At 38.1% G+C, this 22,141-nt stretch overlaps 2 protein-coding genes across 11 annotated transcripts in view; both read left to right on the top strand.

Moving 5' to 3' along the window:
* The window catches only part of LOC308698826 (SAM and SH3 domain-containing protein 1-like), a 231,575-nt gene that overhangs the window by 157,210 nt on the left and 52,224 nt on the right, over positions 1–22,141 (top strand). For 3 of the 10 annotated variants that reach the window (XM_081379211.1, XM_081379210.1, XM_081379208.1), the window contains exon 1: positions 19,808–20,468. The exons of 3 other annotated variants lie outside the window; for them this stretch is intronic. In XM_081379211.1, the coding sequence (XP_081235337.1) occupies positions 20,367–20,468 (102 nt within the window). In that variant the 5' untranslated portion in view covers positions 19,808–20,366. Of the gene's footprint in view, positions 1–500; positions 575–19,807; positions 20,469–20,496; positions 20,733–22,141 lie in introns of those variants that run through there. 4 more of the 10 variants (XM_081379205.1, XM_081379212.1, XM_081379209.1 and 1 more) reach the window with 3 other exon arrangements.
* Positions 14,306–22,141, top strand: part of hpcal1 (hippocalcin-like 1) — a 180,361-nt gene continuing 172,525 nt past the window's right edge. The window contains exon 1 of the mRNA XM_081379216.1: positions 14,306–14,317. The gene's annotated coding sequence lies outside the window, so the exon portion shown is untranslated. The remainder of the gene's footprint in view (positions 14,318–22,141) is intronic.

Raw genomic sequence — 22,141 nt, 5'->3', positions numbered from 1 at the left:
TGTGTGTGTGTGTGTGTGTGTGTGTGTTTGCCTTTGGGCTGTGTTCTAAAGTTTGAGGGAGGATGCTGGCAGTGGTTAACAGTAACAGGAAACGCCAGTCATCCCACTGGAGCCAATCAGCACTAGCCCAACTGAACCCAGTTACACTCCACTCCAGCCAGAGATGTTTCGCTGCAGCACTCTTTCCATTGGGAACACAGCTGCGGTCTGTATGGATGTGTGTGTGTGCATACTTATTGTTACAACTTTAAGACCCATTGCAGCTGAGATCTGTGTTATGTATGTGCTGATATGTTGATAACCTGAGAGGATGATTCTGTGGTGGCTTATGTATGGTCACCCTGATTCCAGCTCTCCTCTGCTGCCATGCATTGTTCTATATTCCCCACTGAGAGAGAGAGAGAGAGAGAGAGCAGGCGTGGAGGAAGCTGTACTGAGGGAGGAGGGAACTTGGAAAAGAGGAGGGAGGTTTAGAGAGCCATAGAACAGAAAAAGAAATAAAGAAAGACAAAGAAAGAAGGAGGGAGACCTGTCTATTCTGAGTGACATTACAGCAAGGATCTCAATTATACCGGTGAGTCCTTCTTAAACTCCAGTGGAATCGTTTGCAGTTTGTGTTTAATATTAATATTTGAATATTCTCAAGAGATTAACTTTCAAGTAGAGTTGCAGCACTCTGGCAAATATAATAGTAGGCTGCTGACATTCATAGTTTGGAGAACAACAGAGTCGTAGAAAGTTTGAGAGTTTTACTCTCGCGTGTCATACAATGTATTTCAGTTTGTTTGCATTTTGTCTAAGTGTGAGTTATATTCAGTGCAGCAAAATGAAGTTCAGTGATGTAGTGGTGTGTTTCATCTCTCAGTCTGTCATTAGCTGTGTCTCTTATTGAAGATACAAAGACAAGTTCTGTGAATACCTGTTGCATGTTGTCAATTACCACAGAAAATGTCAAATTCTGTTCTCATCAGTTTGGAGTCAATACGATTTTTGAAAGAAAGAAAGAAAGAAATACATTTATTCAGCAAAGATGCATTACATTGAAAGGAAAGGCTTTTACATTTTCACAACAAAAATCTAGTTGTAATAAATGCTGTTCTATTCCACATTTCTTTCATCAAAAACTGTTTTCACAATATATTAAGCAGCACAACTGTTTTCGACATTGATAATAATAATAATTAGATAAGATTGAGCTTTGTCATCATTTGAATAAAGTACATTTCAAAATAAATTAAATTGGTTAGGATAATAGACTTCTTTCAAAACGTTAAATAATATTACCGGCCCCAAACTTTTGAACAGTAGTGTGTATGTATGAAAGTAAAATAATTATGAGGAATGGATGTTTGACAAACAAAAAACTTAATTCATATCGTGATCTCATTTCATTACAAGCAACAGTTCAATTGACTTTGTACACCGACGCATGTATCATTCCCTGTTTTGCACCCGCGCACAGCGGACGTTTCCCTCCACAGACGCACGTCGGTAAATTAGGAAATGAACTTGCGCTCCCGGGGGCGGTTCAGCGAAAAGAGGAGGCGTGTTTCGCCGCAAACGTTCCCTGGTGCTGTTTTGCAGGTTTAAAAAACAATTCCACCACTGACCAGGAAAAACCTAGTCTAAAGTCAGTGGCGCGTTGCGCATGTTATTCATATGCTATTTTAAGGGCGCATGCTTGGCCATAATCAATGTAGCGTGTGCACAACGCACATACACTTTGCTTATCTCATCTACACACAGACGCAGCAGTTCTCATTTTTAGAAAACCATACATTATTACAAGGAAAAATATTACCACACGAGGGAAATCATTGTTGTGTCCATGAAGATGTGAAAAAATAGGCATAAATCTAGCTTACACATTTACCCAAATTTTTATACGCCTGTTTAACCGAAGCTAATTTGGGTGGGTTTCTCCCATCTCCAATGTCACTTCTCTGTGTTTTACGGCCCTGACGAGAACGTCGGTCTCCTCGGCTGTGAACCGCTCCTGGCGTGCGCCTGGCAAATCCGCCGTTATAATAGCAAACCGCCATGGAACGCGCCTGCTCTTAAAGGGAATGTGAGATGTCGCTCTGATTGGTTTATTTCCAATAATGAGGTTATTTCCACACCTATGAGTAATGAAGCTGCTTCAGATCAACCCATTTTAGATTTGCGTCGGGCGCAAGAGTCATTTATCCCGCCGGTATAATAGCAACAGCGCCCAAGACCCGCCCACAAAGTTACTTGCGTTTCAGATCGTTAAAATAGAGCCCATAGTGTCATTTGCTGCACAAGTAAGAACCCTTACAAATATGAATTTGATTTTCACTGTTGACACACAGGAACATCTAGCAGAAGCAAAGGCAGAGCACAGGAACGGACACACACCCATGTATAGCCACACGTGATTACCCAGCAGTTAGGATTTAAACTGGAAAGGAAGTTAGACAATGAGTTATGTTTGTGTTGTGACGACAACTCTTGCACCAACAATAAAATTTCACTAACAAGCATTCAGACACACACACACATATGTACAAAGCCTCTTGTGTTTGACTTCCTGTCTGGAAGATGTCCAACAGCATCTGGATCAATTCAGGATTAAAATAGAAAGGAGAGACTTTGGGAGGGAGAGAGGAATCAAATAGCTTGCAGAAGTCAGAAACACTCCGCAAACTACATCAAGTGAGAGAGAGAGTGACAGTGATTTGCTTTAACTGCTGGTAGTTTCATCAGTAAAATCATCACAACTGGTATCCCATCCTGATCAGAGCTGTGTGTTGCCATGACGATACGAGCCAGTACCTGCTCGCCGGCTGTTCCCTGCTATGGTCCATTGTGCAGTCTCCTCTTTTGAATGTGTTGGGATTTATTGTTCTGCATGCAGAGACATGTGCACGTGGCCTGAGGGAGCAGCGTATCTGTGTTTGCATTACTGATTACCTGTGTCTGTGTCTTCAAAGCTGGAGTAAAGTACACAGCTTGATGACAGCTTGTCCTCTGTCAGAGTCATGTGCATGAATGTTTATTAGTGGGCTTTGCTAAAGCAAGCATCACTGTTATTATTGCCCATACTTATGGTTAAGGATTTGGACAAATCTCTAATCCTAAGTATAGCAATTCAGTACATCCCACAATGTTTGTGACTTAAAAGATACCTCAAATTGTGTGGCTTTTTGAGAAGAGGAGTGCTATTACTTTTCTAAATCATTGACTTCTCTACAACAGCTACACATACACACAAACTTTGAAAGGACATGAGTCGAATCTAGAATATCTTGGGGCTGCGCTCTGCACTCTTCTTGGGCAAGAAGCGAAATAGCAACTACCCAGAACACCCTAGCAACCACATAGCAACCTGCTGTCAGCCACTCTTGGCAACTCTTGCATGGGTGCCTGTGTGATTTTCCCACATGGCTGTAGTTATATTCTTAGCTTTACTTTTTTTGTAATTATACATTGTAGATATTGTGCTTTAACCGAAACATCAGCCTGATGATGTCATTTCCAATAATACCGGAGTGGCAGACAACGTATAATCAAGCCTCCGATCCTCCTCTGCTGTAGACATGACACACACACACAAACAAACAGAGCGGACCATATTTATGGATTATTTTAGGGATGTTGTTTTTGGGAAAAGTGTGTGTGGTCCAGGAATTCCCTGCATTGTGGGGACAGAATGTCCTATCTACAGTGCTGGTCAGAATTATTTGCCCACTTGGTAAATATGATCAAAGATGGCTATAAAAAATAAATCTACATTTATGATATTTTATTAAAAAAATTAGCAAAAATCTAACATTTCATTGAAGTAAAAGAATTGAAAGTGGGGGGTAGGGGGAAAATCACATTATGAAATAAATGTTTTTCTCCAAATCACGTTGGGAACAATTATTTGCCCTCCTTTATGAAATACTTCTTGCAACCTCTTTTTTCCAAGATAACAGCTCTGAGTCTTCTTCTATAATGCCTGATGAGTTTGGAGAACACCTATCTATCTATCTATCTATCTATCTATCTATCTATCTATCTATCTATCTATCTATCTATCTATCTATCTATCTATCTATCTATCTATCTATCTATCTATCTATCTATCTATCTATCTATCTATCTATCTATCTATCTATCTATCTATCTATCTGTATATCTATCTATCTATCTATCTATCTATCTATCTATCTATCTATCTATCTATATATCTATCTATATATCTATCTATCTATCTGTCTATCTATCTATCTGTCTGTCTAAATATCGCTTTTTTTTAGATTAAAATTAATACTTTTTACTCAGCAATGATGCATTAAAATTATCAAAATTGACATTAAAGACATTTACAATGTTACATTTCTATTTAAAAAAAACTGTTCATCTGAACTCTTTATTAACTAAACAATATTTAAAAAAAAATATCATGGTTTCCACAAAATATTAAGTTGCACAACTGTTTTCAACATTGATAATAATAAGAAATGTTTCTTGAGCTACATATCAGCATATTAGAACGATTTCTGAAGGATCAGGACACTGAAGACTGAAGTAATGATGCTGCTTTGCCATCACAGGAACAAATTACATTTGAACTAATATTAAAACATTGTATTTGCATTGTATTTTTTATCCTAGACATTTTTAAGTACAATCAATTTGGATGTTTAAGTAATTTAAACTTAAAGGCACAATATGTAACTTTTTTGCTTTAAAAATAGCAAAAATCACTATATCTATGTTATATATATTTTTTTATTTGCGTACTTACATTATCCCGACTGTTTCCAACAACTTTCAAACCAGGAGAAATTTGTAATTTTATTCGAGAAACGTCCCGTTTCTTTATTTCCGTTTTGTCGCCGCCAATGCCGTCATATCCGCGTTGTCCCTGGTTTCCGCTCGTGCTGCCATGGCAACCAGAGCTATGAACCAGAGCCCTCTGATAGTAACCAAAGTGACTGACGCAGACAACTTTGTAGTTCGCAATGTCTATTTGCACGCTGTTGTTGTTTCGTTCAAACATTATGGACCATGGCAAGCAGACTTTGGATAAAAAAGGAGAACTAAAACGAGAATCAATATCAGCGCGGTGTTTTCGAGATGCCGAGAGCTCCCATAGACAGTATATAAACGAGAGCTCCACGTCCGAGACTTCGACCGCTCCTGTACTTTATTAACAGGTGAGCACATTTACATAAAACTAATCAATGTTATATAGTTCAACAATGATAAAATGTCAGAATATGATCTGTATGTTATTCTAATGTTGATCTAGCTTACTGCTAGTCTCATACAGACAACTTAACACATAAAGTTAATCAAATGTAGTTTAGTGTGATAGTGTAATGTTTGACCAAGTGGAACAGTGCTGCGTTAACTCACAAGTTTAATTTGTCTAATAAACTGACCTGTGAGTAGTAATTCTGTGTGTAGTTTGGTAGAATGAAATGTTCATATTCCTTTTATATCCGCGGGACTCGCGTCGTGTGTGGAGCTGATAGCTGTCTCTTAGCAATCCCGAACTGCTTCATATCACAGTCATGATAAAAACATCGATGTATTCAGTCATCCATAAACATTATTAGATCGGTCGGCTTGACGTTGACGACAAGATCCATAATTCTTAGCAAAAGTTGCCTCATCATTCTACGCCTTTGATATTGTAAATAGGTTAGCGACCCCTAGTGGCGAAAAATGCCATACTGTCCGTTTAAATTAAATTAAACTGACTTTAAAAATGAGTTGAAGCTATAAAACTTAGTAAAAAAAAGTTGCAAATTGCTTAACTTATTGGTGAGTTAAAGCAATGTAAAAACATATATTGTCTTAACTTATAGATCATATAATTTTTTACAGTGTACAAGGAGTATCTGTTTTCACTTTCTGTATGTGTTTGATATAATCAGGATTGAAAAATTGACAATGTTTTTGGAATATGATGGGCTAACGTTAAAACCTAACGTCGGTTGTACTGTACTGTATGTTTTACTTATGCACATCTGAATGAAGTCATACATACACACCCTCACATGCACAATTACATGGCTTTATGGTGTGCCACCACTGCAGAACAGAAACACCCATGTGCATCACTGATGTGAAATGAAGCGATGATTGGCTTACAATGACAAACACTAGACTAGAAGATACTCTTACTGTAAAATAGTGCAGATAACAAAGTCACTAATATGCCAGCAAAGAATTCCAGCAACACAGCACACACTAGGATGTGTGTTTATAAGCCAGTGTGGTTCCCTGCTGTTTGAGCATGATGTTAAGTTTGAATGAGGTCACCACACATCTGGAGAATGACACAGTTTTGAAACTCTATTCAGTGAACTAAAGCTTCTCTCTCCCACTGAACAAGAAACACTCAATTTCTTTCACTCTTCACATACAGTACACGTACATTTACTAAGATACTTAGATAGGGACATACTATAATCTCTTGGTTTACAAATTAAGCACTTCACTATTAGCACTTCAAATTGTAAGCCTTACATAAGAGTTTTGTGGGGGGAAATAAAAGTTTAATTAAGCATATATGTTTAATTATACTACCTTTAAAAGTTTAGGGGAGGTAAGATTACTATTATTATTTTTACTTACATTTTTATTTTGAACCACAACATAACATCTATGCATTGTTTTTTACCAAATGGTGTGAAAGTGGTGTTTTAATATTCAAGAACTCATACAATCACATCACAAACTGGTTGCATGTGTGCTGTATAGTCACGTCTCTTGTACATGCGTGTGAAGACAATGAAGTGTGACACTCCCATTCTCCTGCTGGCCACCCTTTTACACACTGACAGCATTCACTACACACACACACACACACACACACACACACACACACACACACACACACACACTAATGCTCTGATGCTGCCCATATGAGTGAGCGTGTGTGTAGAATGAGAGAGACAGGACTGTCTTTTGTTTCGTTCACTGACAGAAATGCTGTTCAATAATGAGCTCATGCCACAACAACAGTGTCATGTAGTGGCAGTCAAGCACCACACACACGCACACACAGACACAGACACATCCCTTCATCTTACACAGGCAAACCATGGGGGTGGACAGAATGTAATATGTTGTGTCAGGTTATCACAAATTATTTCAACAGATTTTATGATAAAAAAATACAATGGAGGACACCATGCAGTGTCAGTTCAACGGTTGCAGTGCTTTTTTATAGTTCTACTGGATATTAGAAAGATAACGAAACAAAATAATTTCAGAATAAGCCAATATGTGTATTTTTTAAAAACAAAAGGATAATGAGATCGGGAAAGCATTAGTGATGTCAGGATCGTATTGTTAGCAGATGTATTTTATTCTTAAGTTCTGATTCTGGACTCCCAATTTTTTTCCACACTCTTTGCATATGTGTTTATAATATGCATCACAGGTGTGTGTGTGGATTAAACCTGAAAAATGTACTTTCTAAATGGTCCATGCTGAATCTGTCTGCCTCTGTGATGCCAGCAGAGATCGCCCTGTCTGCCATGTTTTTGATCGCCCTGCCTTCCTGAACTGTACAATTTAGTTATAGGGCCAGTTTTCAGGTCTCATTAGCTCTGTCTATCTATAATGTTCAATACACTGTATTTATTACAAGAAAAACTGTATGGTCAAAAACTGTGTATACAGATAGATTGACAGACACACTGAGGCTACGTCTACTACATTAATCCGGATACATTTGAAAAACGGCATTTTCATTTCAAAACACTCTGTCCACACCAGCATTTCCAAGTGTTTTCCGAAAGTTTCTCGTCCACGCATGCTTAAACCCTCATAAAAGCTCACTGAGATGATAGAGACGGAACAAGATATAATAAAGTTATTTATTCATGCAATTCTTCTGGCATTGTATGATGCATCCTGGTCACACTCACTCACCAGTATATGTTTGGTCTAAAACGCGACTGCTCTCATGTATTTCCGCAGGACAAGAAATGCGAGTAAATTCTGTCATCTTTGCAGTATTATGATGTGAAGAGTGCGCAAAGTAACATATTTTAGCAACTGTGTGAAAGTGAATAGCCCACAGGCACAATATCGGTATAAACATGAATATCTATCAGTACAATATGCGTCACGTGACTAAACATGCTTTATCGGTTTCAGATACCTCAATTTTCACAGTCCCCTCTCTATGGCGTTTTCAAATTTATCCACTTTGGAGAGCGTTTTCAAAAAGCTTAGTTTTCGTTAATAAAAACGCTGTCTCAGTGTGGATAGAAAACATATTAGTGTGGACCTCAAACATCTACCTCTCTATGAGCCTGATGTGTAGTAAGCTATATTTATTACAATAAATACTTTAGATAAACAGACAGACAGGTATACAGACAAATAGATACATAGACAGACAGAAAGATACATAGACTGAAAGGTAGGACGATAGATGGATATTGAGATGTTGATTAGTAACCGTTCTGATGCATTCAGTGAGTTTTTGTCATTTGTCATCCCGATTCAAATTGGTACCTTCTGAGCTCTTGTCTTAAATGATTCATTAAAAGAATCTGTTCATAAGAGTCATTTTTTCATGAATCAGATTACACTGGACACACTGTATTTCTGTGAGGACAGTTTTGCTAAAAAAAAAAAATCAATACAGGAAACACTGAAACAAGATAAAATAAGGACACCCACAATACTGTGAGTTCTCTTTAGTCCTGCCAGAGAGACTCAAAATAAAAGACATTTTGAAATGTGCTCTTTCTGCTAAGACCTTGAAGACATAACACACAGTGTTCGTTTATTTGAAGGAGTTTAGACTTTGTGTAATCTGGCAGAGAAGTGTTTTGATGATACGTAGATTTTTCCAGTAAAAAGACAGATACTTTGTTGCTTATCCACACACACACACAAGGTGAGGACCACATGTAGCTGCAAATATGTTGACACAGCATCTACATCCCTGTGGACTAATGATTGTTATTTTGCTGCCTGCTGTAACAGCCAAGTCTAATTGTGTGTCTGAAAGCTCCCGCTGAGTTTGATGTGTTTATGAAAATCAGTCCCACATTAAAAACCTGGATAATGGGGCCAATAAAGTCAAGCCCATCCTGAGTTGTACCTATATACTATTTTCCCTTTCATCCTCCACCCCCAGCGGCGAGTTAAGTGGGCTGCAGTGTGTGTGTGTGTTTGTTGGCGTCTGACCACAGTAGTATATTAATAGAGGAAGACTACCTGAGGGGGAATAGGTGTTTTGGGAGCGGAGATTGAAACAGCCCATTAAAAGAGTTGTTTTCGTTTTCCTCTTTTCTTACGCACAGCAGCAGGAGTCCAAACACATACAGCATTCACTTTCACCGCCCGGCTACTGTTTACTTTACACATCATGAAATCCAGTTCACATTGTATCTTTTTTAAGAGCTTAAAATGTCTGAACTAATACAACTGAAACAGTGATATTGTAGATATTAAAAAATACGTTTCCAGGCAGTTTTCCTTAAACACAGCCCGATTTCCATCACTTGACAACCAGGTAGTCCATTGGTTGAGACTGTTCTGGTAAATCAATCTACAAATTGCTTACTTGGTTGCCTCAGCATATTAAACTGAGATATGAGAAAGCATTTATTATATATAGAAAATATACACTTCACCTTTAACATAATTGATCCATAGTTGACATCAGCATTGGCACTGAGTTAATAAGAAAGATCTTGAGTTGATCTTGGCTGGCTCACTGCTTAGATGATTTATTGTGGAATAGATTGTGATCTCTTGAACTGCCATGCACTGCACGCTTTTAAAGGCAGCCAGAAGCAATCAAAGCCCAACCCATCTCTGTCTCTCCCCTAGGCATTATCAAACGCTCAGAGGGTGTCTGCCTGAGTAAATAGAGCAGGAGCTTTCTGATGATGCCAACTAGCACAAAAGCAGGAAAGTGCAGTGGAGGAGAATCATTTTAGGATTTTGTATTCTCTCCAGTGTAATGTGTGTTTCTCATGTTAACAACTTTTTTACACCTACGCTACTGTTCAAAAGTTTGGGTCAGTTTTTTAAAAAAAATACTTGACTCTATTCAGGGCGCAAAAGTATCAGCAAGGACTTTTTGTTTTACATTGTTAAAAAAATAAATGCTCGTTTTGTACTATTAATCTAACAATCCTAAAAATATGTATCAAGTTTTCCACAAAAATATTAAGCAGCATGTTTTAACATTGATAGTAATAACAAATGTTTCTTGAGCACCAAATCAGCATATTAGAATGATTTATAAAGGATCATGTGACACTACATACTGCAATTGGAGTAATTAAAAAATATATTAAAATAGGAATCAGTTATTTAAAATTGTAATATTTCACAATTGTATAGTTTTTACTATTTTTCGATCCAATAAATGCATAATTGGTACAAACCCCAATCTTTAGAACGTGTGTGTGTGCGTGCGTGCGTGCGTGCGTGCGTGCGTGCGTGCGTGCGTGTGTGCGTGCATGCGTGTGTGTGTGTATGTATGCGTGTGTGTGTGTTTGTTTTGGCAGGAATGATAGCTGAGCTAAGTCAAATTAGTAGGGTAGGCAATTTTCGGAGAGTATTGTAATAGCAAGCTAGCTTTCAAAGCATAATATCCCACCCTCCCTTCAGAGTGTCTCCAAAGCCACGCCTTCTTAAAAACACGAGATATAGTGTTAAAGTACCTCATGACTCAAAGCACATAACATAACAGTAATAATGAACAAAAACATGTATGAATGATTTTAAGAGCAAATCATGATTTACCAAAAGTTTCGTAAAAAAAAAAATTATTCTAAATTTGCGAAAAAAATATAGGAACTACTGAAACCACACGTATAAAAGCAGTTACTCTGTATGGCCTTATAATCGTGTTACAAAGTGTATTATTATATTGTTTATCGTATTATTACGAACTATTATTATATTGAAGTATGTTGCATTAATTGCATTATATAATCCATATATAAAATTATATAATCAAATGATTAATAATACAATTAAAGTTCATCTTAAATACATTCAATCATACAGTTAAAGAGTAAGAAAAGCTGTGTTATATGTTTAGTTGCGAGGTTTCTCTGAATAACACAGATAAACGCGAATGTACATCTGGCAAATGAGAGGTCTATAATCTGGGTCTGTATAAAAGGTGTTTATTGTGAGAATGGCACACTTGGCATTGCTCAAGGTTCGGGCGAGAGCTCGTCTGCAAACAGCGGCAAGCTTAACGAGAGTGATTAAAGGCTGTGCGGAAAGCCCATATATGGAGATGGTTTGGGCGTGTTTTATGCAAATGACTAACCTCGTGCACGCGGCCGCTCATTTAGAATACTCCAAATTAACTAACATCAGAACTATGTTAAGAACAAATTCATGTGCATACGAATATGTTGTGAATTAAGGTCCTTGCACACTGAGTCCGAAATTTTCGCATGCGTTTTTTCGTGATTCGGTGGCTCTGAAATGTCAAAACACCATTAAAATGCTTGCTACGGATGCGATAAACGCAGAAAATCGAACCTGATTCGAAATTTTTTATGACGAACGAAAGTTTCGGAGGCAGTGTGCAAGCGTGATTGACATAACGTGAGATTGTATTTTTTTTTTTTACGTGCGAAAATTTCGGATGAAAATTTCGGACTCAGTGTGCAAAGGCCTTTAGGTGGATATTGTTCATGAGAAGTTCTGTGCATACTAAAACAAAATAATTGAATGAGACCCACTGACCTGTACCACCTGACTGCTGCAGATTCATTTCGGCGTTGATAGTGTTATCATTGAAACGCATAATTTCGAGTAACGAGGCGCTCTGAGTATCATGTCACGGGTTTCCATATCTTACAAATTACAGTAGTTATGGCATGAAAGTAGCATAAGCTTGTTGTTTTGGTTCAGGACTCGAGGAGCTGTAAAAGGTGGCTGCTGTTTTGGTTGCGGTGATCTGTGACTGACGTCTTCGTGGAGGTATGGAAATACATACGCTGACAGGCAGGAAGGACATCGTATAATTGCCCTCGGAACAAGCATGGACGAACATTTTTTGGTCCTACACCTTCCACAGATGATATATACATATAAATACATTTCGATTTGCATAACTTTTTGATTGCTATCAGAATGTTAAGAGACTTTCAACCAGCATAAAAAAAAAAAAACTGATCACCTACCCTGCCTTTAATTTTGTTTAGTTGTAGTGATCATTCATTTAAAACAAGAGTTTAAGTTGTTTTAGTTTTCAGCCTTTTTATTTAAGAAAAGGCTAGAGATAAAAGTAATATAACTTAAGATATGAGAGGCAGTTTGTGTCACCACAAGTAAGCAAATGCTGCAAAGCATTCATTTGATATAATGACAGTTACAGCAACTTGATTAAAGTCCTCATTGTTAAATACATAGTTTCATATTCAGTAATAGTTACCTGTTCCCCCTCAGGTAGAATGTGTGGCTCAGAGATGTTTGTTTATCTGCACTTTACCCTGGCTTTGAATGAGCCTCATCCAATCAGAAATTAAAGTCAAAACTATGTTTCATAACACAGATTCTCCTCTTCTGGCTTAAGGGCAATGAGTTTTACAAATGCAAATGTGTGTGTGCGTCTGACCTCAAATAATTCATTGCAGCAGCCCATATTTGAGTGTTCATGTTCCCTAACCACAAACTTAAGGACCCCGGTTTAATCTGTCTGTGAAATTGTTAGAAATAACAACTGTGTCTTGTTTTATGTGAGTAGAGTCTGTTTTATTTTAAATGATGGTTGTAACCAACAAAACCCTTGTTTAAACTCAGAGAGATTTTATGGTCAGCCTGGTAAAGACATTTTGTGTTTAAAGTTGTTGTTGGTGAAAAATGGGGAAAATGACACATATACCACATTCTCAACACGGTGTGTGTGTGTGTGTGTGTGTGTGTGTGTGTGTTTTCTCTGGGTGTGCATTCATGACCCCAGGGGGAGCTGTTTCCTTACAAACTGAACAAATTGCAAACTGCACTTCTGATCATGAATGAACATATAAAGAAAGCAATATAGGACCGAAATATCTATCTATATGTCTGTCTATCTGTCTGTCTGTCTGTCTGTCTGTCTGTCTGTCTGTCTGTCTGTCTGTCTGTCTGTCTGTCTGTCTGTCTGTCTGTCTGTCTGTCTGTCTGTCTGTCTGTCTGTCTATCTATCTATCTATCTATCTATCTATCTATCTATCTATCTATCTATCTATCTGATAGTCTATCATCTATCTATCTATCTATCTATCTATCTATCTATCTATCTATCTATCTATCTATCTATCTATCTATCTATCTATCTATCTATCTATCTATCTATCTATCTATCTATCTATCTATCTATCTATCTATCTATCTATCTATCTATCTATCTATCTATCTATCTATCTATCTATCTATCTATCTATCTATCTATCTATCTATCTATCTATCTATCTATCTATCTATCTATCTATCGTTCGTTGTGGATCATGTCCCAGTGAGTTTTTGTCAGTGAGTAATCAACCTCACTGTGGAACTCAGTGTTCATAACCCATGGCTGAAATATTATTTCTGTTTCCATAGAAATCAGCTGTGGTCTGTCCCTTGTGGTTGAGGCAAAGAGCAGATCTGTCCAACCCACACTCAAACACACAGGTACCCATGGCATAGAGTGTTTATATCCCTGGCATGTTTTCATGACAGTCAATGGCCAGTGGCCTCAGCGAGCACTCCTCACTCCCCCACTCTACTGTAGACATGCTAACAAACCTGAGCCAAGCGCCTCAGGCCAGCGGTGTCCTGCCCTCCACCCCTCCTGTGTCCTCCTCCCCTCTGCTTGTGTTTGGCAGGTAGTCAACTCAATTTCTCGCCTGGCGATTCTGCGTCTCCCTACCTCGCCTCCTTCTTTTCCTCTTCCTCTCTTCATTTTCTCTGTAGAAAAGGAGGATTAAGAGATGATGGTCAAATGCATAGTTGCTCTATAGTCTAAGTGGTTGCTTAAGCCTAAAATACTTGCATTGTCCTCTTTCTGCGTTCGAATTTTTCTAAAACCCAACCATACTGAGAAACAAACACTTTCTCAGATATATCCATTTCAGTACGACTATCTTTTTTTTTTTTTTCTTTTCTTTTTTTTTTTTTACAATTTATACAGCAGCTACTTATTAAGCATATTTACCCTCAATTCTTTAGTTTATCTGTATATCCACAAGTGTGTTTCTGTTTTCTTATCTTGATATTTCCATTGTTCTTTTGTGTAAGTCAACTGCGTTCCTCTGAAACCGCGATTGTGTGTTGTTCCAAAGTGTATGTTTATGAATATTAATATGCCTGTCGGTGTGACAGATTGGCCGTGTGTGAAGCTCCAATCAGTACAACATTTTTCTTGAATGTAACTTCACTCTCCAGTGGATTGGTTGCTATGGCGACAGGCCTGTTTGTTGTGGGTGGGAAGCAGAGACTGACAAACACCAGCATCTGGTGGACTGGCCTCTCTTCCACGATGGTGTGGCGCAACCCTGCATAGCATGTCAAGGACAGGCATTTGTATTCATTGTGCCTTTGAGCCATTTTTAACAAAATTGAATTTAAAAGATTAAAAACTTAAACTCAACAGGCAGCGCTTGTGGCATATTGTTGATTACCACAAGGAAGTGAATGAGGCAAATTTTGGAGGATTTAAAAACAGAAATGTGAGGCCTATAAACTTATTTAAATAAATGATTTTCTGTTTAAAAGTGTTCACTATTTGAGCAGTTTAAATCATATTTGCAGTTGCTTTAGGGTTTATTGCATTGCGTTGGTTGTAAATGGCAACAAAGTTGATTATAGATTTCATAGAAATGGTTAGTTAGCCATATTGTTCACATCTTGTGGCTATACTATTGAAACAGTGAGTATTGTAACACTAACGGTTTGCTCCCTTTCACTTCCATTGTAAGTGCCTCACGGTAACCCAGATTTTTTTTTTTAAGAGACTGTGGTAATCAACATTATGCTACAAGTGCTGTCGCTGAACATACTGAACCTGAAATATTCTTTTAACACCAGCTCAATGGAAGAAAATGCTGTGTTATGTGCTGTATGCTAAGTCCGATGTGTGGGGAACAGCTGTTTGTTATCGTGCATCTGGGTCTTCAATGAGGATGTGAAAGATTCTGTCAGGCTTCTATTAATTGCTATGGGTCTGTGCAGTTCTCATTATGACTTGCTGTGGGAAACTCAGTGAAAAGATCACAAAGATGAAGTCAGTGGAAAACCAACATCAAACATGTTTCTTATCTCCCTCATACTAGCATAGTCGACATGTTCAGCATTACCGCTATTGCCAAGATATTAAAGATCAGAGAGTTCAACTGGATGCGGCTGCAAACTTTACACTTCCATTCAAAAGTTTGTCAGTATTTTTTTATTTTTATTAGCATATACATTTAGTGCAAAGCCTTTGTTATTAGGATTTGATGGTTTCATCTTCATTCTGACTAATCTTAGTACTTTTCCAGATACATTTACCCTGCAGTTATGATGTCAACCACCAAGGGGCTCTATTTGGAAATGAATAGCTCACACTGTGATTACATTGGGCGCACTGGTGGCTGTGCACATTATTTGTCCTACACTAAGTTTCCAGAGAGAGATGACAGATTTAACAGACACATAGCAGTGTTATTGTGTCATCATGTGGACAGCATGACATTGCAGGATCAGAAATGGTTTGATTGATGGTTTATTATTTGATATATTTGCAGATTGTCCATTGCAGAATGCTCACGAATCACATTTTCTGTCAATACAATGTGCTTGTGCGTTCGTGTCTCATTTTTCTTTTCTACACACCGTACCAGTTAGCAACTGTACCATGATTAAAGTGCACACAGTGCCAAATCTCCAGACAAATGTGGTTGCACATGGACGGCCGGTTGCTGGATGGCTCAAATGCTGAGTTCCAGTGTGCCAGACTAATACAGCTAAAAGAAACACTCCAGCTAATAGCTGTTTACTCAGTCATGGAGCAACACAGCCAAACAGGGATAAATGATCCCTGCATTTCAGTACCCTTCAGTGCCTGGAGCGCCCAAAGAGTTTAGAGATATAATGACAAAAGCAAGTGTTTCTCTGAAACACCTTAGTGACCCATTTAAAGGGGAGATGCCAAGTTTATGCAAATAAGTTTGCCAAGCATAACAGATATTAGCATGCACGATATACAAAAAAGGTTCCAAATCATGCACACATTAATAAAAGCTGCTTTATTTTACATAAAGGTTTTTATCTTTAACTTTTTGTTTAATTCTCGTGTCTGGGGAATGGATGAAGTGCAAGATTACTGTGTTTTGTGTTTTTGCCACCATAGCATGAAGACACATTCAGGATAAACTTCCCTTGACAGCAGAATGCTCATCTCGCCTCAAGATCTGAAACAATCACACAACTATCACAGAGTATAGCACATTTGTGTGTTTTTATTTATTTATTTAGGTTATCTTTGAGCAGTGTGTTGTGCAGTGCAGCTGAAGTGAAGCCCTCCCACTACCAGCATGAACCAGAAAACACACATACACACTTCTGAGAGTATTCAGTTTGAAGTTAGCACTGGCTGCTGTTGAAAAGACACCCGTATTATGACTGATCCTTCAGTAACATGACACCTTCCTGAACTGGACAATGCTGTGCATCATTGGTTGAAACTCACTGGATGAAATACTATTACTAACATGATTTCTGGAAACTATAGAATATGCATATTGCGTCACATTTTATTTACAAATTAAACACAATTGTATTTTATTACACAGTTTTCATTTATAATTCTTGGATTGATTATACATTTTTTGATTGTGTGCAAAGTCTGCAAACATTGGTTTTAAAGTGCTTGTTTTGTTTAGATTCAATCATATGAATACACACTCATATACAGTTTCATTAAAGTGATGGCTCATATCCTGTTGCAGAAGGTCATTGAGTGTATCTTATGAATGCAAGTGTATTTTATCACCCAAATATCCCTCATGAAAGTGACCTGGTTTGATCAATCACATTAGGATAAGGTCAACCACTTTTTGATCTCATATTTGTTTCCTTCTCTTTTGTTCAGATGTTTGAGGTCAGTACATTTTTTACAAATGGTTTTACAAGAAAGTTTTTGCTCAAGACTGCATTTATTTGACCAAAAATACAGTCATAAACAGTAATATTGTGAAATGTAAAATAATTGGTTTCTGGGTACTTTTGTATTATTTTGTAACATCTTTTTTAACATTCAATACTCTTCAATTAAATAATTTCTGAATAAAATTATTTATTTTTATTTTTTCAAATAAATAAAAGTTTGACCCCACTTTTGAACAGTAGTTGATCATCCTTATTTAACATGATTCTGAAGAATATGTTTCCTTCATCCTCAGCTTCAGCAGATCCAAAACGTCCAGCGTTACCATGGGCTCTCGGGATGAAGCTGTAAATGCTACCCTGTGCTCAGTGGTCCATACTTCATAGCTTTACTTAGGGTAGCTTATCACAGCAGAACAGTGAATGTTTTGCTGTCCACAGAACCAGAGTCTGCAGGTGGCCAGTGTTTTGGCACTTTCCACATAAACAGATCCAGTGAGCCGGGCCAGGCCTGTAGTTCCTGCCACTGAGTATGTAGATCACTGGAATACCAATCACAGCCCTGCAAGAGAACCACTGTGTGTGTCTTATGCAACAGCATCACCATCATCACCACAGGTGCAGAGAGAGACATGAGCAGAAAACAGAAACAAATGACTTTTCCCCAAATATCAAATACAGAAATATTAATGCTGATGGTGTTATAAGACACAATAGTCTCAATTTACATAAGAAGCTATTTTTGAAGCATTCAATAATTTTGATTAAAAAAGTAAACATAAGTTTGCATGGGATAAGCCCTATTTTACAGATCAAAACAGTCTTATCTGCTCTATATGCCTGTAAGACCGTTTGTTATGATCTCATTGCATATCGTAACAAATCATAACACCTAACCCTAACCCATGTTTTTAGCCTAGAGTCGCTTTCCCATATTTGATGTTGGTTATATTTATGGGTGGTGTGAATCGGGTGCAGCTGTGTTGACTTTCCTTCCTCAAGCTCTGTTGACCCCCTGCAGCCCCCTGTTGAATTAAGTATTTCTTGAAGTATTGTGTGAAAGTTTTTTTGCAATTCCTGTACAGTAGGTTACAGGTGAAAGAGGCCCTTTAGTTTAACAACAAACTTTGGTTTGAACCCGGATGCTGTCTCAACAATAGATCATTACCTTTGGTCTACCTTTCAGTGCTGTTAGGAACTCTGTTTACTCAGCAGGGAACTCCCTTACAAATACACAGTGACCTAAAGCTTTGACCCCTTCCTGGACCTCTTTCCCCCAAATTGATTAACAGACACTTTGTAAGCAAACATTGTGCTAATCACGCATACAGGAGCATACATCAGGTATAGCACTACCAGACAATCAGCGACTTCCATTTGAAATTTGTGTACGATTATGTGATAATAAAAGATTGTGTGTGTGTGTGTGTGTGTGTGTGTACGCACTGAAAGAGAGTTGAGCGTGTGTTTTATATGTTTAGGCTATAAACACTAAGCCTGTTTAGCAGCTGTTTGGAGGCCCTGTCTGTGAAAGTCATTCCTCCTTTACCTCAGACCTGCATTCATTTCTTTGAGAACTGTGTGCATTTGTCTTTGTGCGTGAGTTGGTATAATGTAGATGGTGCTTACAAAACAACTGTGTAGGCGATTTTTATTGAGACTCAAGCATTTTCTTTTGCGTCAGTGTTGCACAGATGTTTATGTGTGATCTAAATCATCACATGGATGGATGGTCTTCTTTCTGCCCCTGTATGACTAATGCAGGAATTCTCACATAGAACAAGAGGGACTTGCTCTCTCTTCCCCTCTATGTCTCTCTCTCTCTCTCTCTCTCTCTCAGGCTGTTCTGGCATCTGTCACGAGACTGGACAGCTGTTGCTGCTTTTGGTAATGTGTCTCTGGGAAGCAAAGTAAAAAGAAGAAGAACAGACATGTTATAGCCGCTTCTTTGTGACATGAGAAATATCCACGGCATGTGCTTTGAACATACACAATTCTTCAATTCTCTCCTGATGCCTGGTTTACGGCGGCTCAGATTACACAGGAGCTCAGAGGTTAGTTAGATTAGTGAAACCCCTGTGTCCCTTTAGGACATCCACAATGGTCAGATGCCACATTACAAGATCTTCATGAAAGAACATGATGTCACAGATTGTGTTACATGAGGATGAAATTACGGATTGTGTTTTACTTATTAGCTTTGTGACTGAAGGCACACAATGTTTTGGTTTTGTTTAGTTATAATAACCCTACTTAGAGTTTACTATTGTACCTCGCCATATCAGTGTACTTTTAAGATAAAAAAAAAGTAAACTGAAACAATGTGTTAATTATTTTATTCTTCATGAAAGTGACTAATATTACTGATAATGCTATCTGTTTTGCTGTCATTGAATGAGTAGGCTATTTCTACCGTATTGGTGGGAGTTTTGGGGTTAATTAGTAAAAGAAAGAAAAAGAAAAAGATGCAGACTGCTGTATGTGAAACTTTTAGGCGTGCTTTGAAGTTGTATGAATAGAGAATGGATAGCGTCATGCATCTAAAATAATTTTCTCATAGGCTTTTGTTTTTGAATGCATTGTGCGCAAAATGTCGCTTTGTTCCTTTGTGTCTGTTTATAGCGGGGAAAGTATTGCTGGAAAAGCGAAAGGAGAGATGCCCTTCTCCAAAGGTCTCTGTGTGTCGTCATAGGTTCGTGAAGTTTTAGTGAGGAAGGATCGGTTTGTCTAGTTTGTGGCAGTGAAGCGGGAGAGCCGTGTTGTTTGGGCGGAGTAAACCATTGGGTCGGAGAGGGGGAGGCTGGAGACTCAACAAGTGAAAAAATCCGCTTCGGGCGTATTCGTTACTGTTGTTGCCGAATGGTGCTTTCGAGGGCACTTCGGGTGGTTGTTTGTCTCGCTGGGGTTGATTTTATTTTATACACGGATTGTAGTGGTTAAATCTTTGTATATTGCACTCTAAAGCTAACTCCTTAAAGTTTTGGTTGGTTCGCACCGACAAAGTGCCAAGTGAATCACTGGAAACTGTCCGGCTATAGGCTGCTTGAGTTGAAGTTGTTGTGTTATTCTGTGCCGTGCGCTCAGCTGGATTCAAATGGAAAACATATCAGCGACCTTGATGATTATGTATTTCTGTACTTTAACGGAATACTTGGCATCGACTTTTGAACACGCACCACGGAAAAGCGAAATACTAAATCAGATTTAAAAAGACTTAGGGACGTATTTAATGGTTTTGGGATTAACATTCATCAACTTGAAATTTTAAGCTGTAAATCCATCAGTGTTTGACAATGGAGGAGGATCAAGTGTCTTCTGTCGAGGAGCCGCAGGCGGTCAGCGCCGCATCATCGGACAGTTTCTCCCAGATCTGGTCGGACGTGATGGGGATGCTGGTAAGTTTGGGATTGGGGGAGGGGTGTCACAGGAAGGCAACTTGAGAAAAGACCTTCAACCCAAGGGGCTTAATTTATTGGAGCTCATTGTGTGTGTTAGTGCTTGCTTGTGCTTTGATGCCTAGCGCATGTTAAAGCAGCCAACAGGAGATTCTGGACAACTTCAGCTCACACTCGTGGTGAACATGAGTTTTGAAGCTGTGTGATTTGGTGTGTTGAGAGGCAGTGAGAAGTTTAGAAATCTCCAGGGAATCGGATCACATGGTATGTAACTGAAGTGTTTATTATTATACGCTCCGCAGGTTCAGTGGCGCACGTGCGCAGTCCGATACGCAACGTAGCCTATTTCAAACAGAGCGCAGAAACTAGATGTGTTTTCCGTCTGCCAATTTAATTATCCAGGATATTACAATGCTTTTCATGTTAATAATATATGGACACGAAATAGTGGTGTGGCTTTGAAACTGTCTTGTTATCTTACGTGCAAGTTAGTTTAAATCGTTCACAAAGCAGTCTAGCATGGCAACTTTGAGAACTATCGGCCTAGTAACAAAACAAACACTGCAACAATATTTATATGGCATGGTATATATTATTAATCGATATTCCATGTATTTTCTCTGTACTGGTTAATATATTTAACTGAAATGTAACATATCAAGGCCTATACATTTGGAGTATTTCAACTGTTTTCCTCTCATGCGGTTATACAGTAACATCCCGGTCAAAAGTTTGGAAACATCCTTCAGAAATCGTTTAAAAATGCTGATTTGATAATTGATACTCTGTTATCAATGTTGGAAACAGTTGTGCTGCTTTTTGGAACCTGTGATACTTTTTTCAGGTATTCATTGATGAAAAAAAAAAAAACAGCATTTATTCAAAATAGAAATGTTCTTTTTTTTTTTTTTTTTTTTACTTATCAAAGAATCATGAAAAAATAATTTCAGATTATAAAAAATATATATTAAGCAGCACAACTGCTTAATGTGTGTGTGTTTTATTACCAAATAAGTCTTTGAGTGTGGGGAAAAAAGATCTTAGTAATGTGTATTTTCTCCTGGTTGTCTCAGAGTGCTCATGTTTGTATTAAGATCACCTCAAATGGACTTGGTCTTGGTTTCTCAGTTCCTTTTTGGTTTTAATTGTATCTTTAATTGTTAGTGCTGTGTAAGACATTGGGTAAACTGGACATTTACTTGCAATTATTCCCTGGGACTTTGTCAGAGCCTTAATGTGCCTGTTGTGAAACACCCAGATGAAAGAGATAAAGGTGTGACACCCATTTCCAGTGAAAATGGCTTTGCCTTTTGATGGCGGTGGTGTTAATTTGGCGTCTGAAGAAGTGTGTGTATTGCTTTTGTGTCTAGAAAAGTGAATTACTTAATGAGAAAAGATATACTACTCCCAGTTGTTTCCGTTAAATCCAAGGAGATAAACTGTATTACTCACTGACACATATGAGTGATTAATTGCCTTTACGTTGCACACCTCTCTTCCTCCCTCAGGCTTATTTTATTCTGTGATGTTACTAATAGAGGATGAGTCTTTTTTTTCTTTCCTTGGAATATATCTCATGTATAGCCTACTCCTCTTGTTACAAGTAGCCCTGCAGTGGTCTCTCCTCATCTGACTTAAACCACATTGCTCATGCAGCAGGTTAAATCTTTACT

Source organism: Scardinius erythrophthalmus, assembly GCF_964197995.2.
Source record: "Scardinius erythrophthalmus genome assembly, chromosome: 11".
Classification (NCBI taxonomy): domain Eukaryota; kingdom Metazoa; phylum Chordata; class Actinopteri; order Cypriniformes; family Leuciscidae; genus Scardinius; species Scardinius erythrophthalmus.
This window is presented reverse-complemented; position numbering and strand designations above follow the sequence as displayed.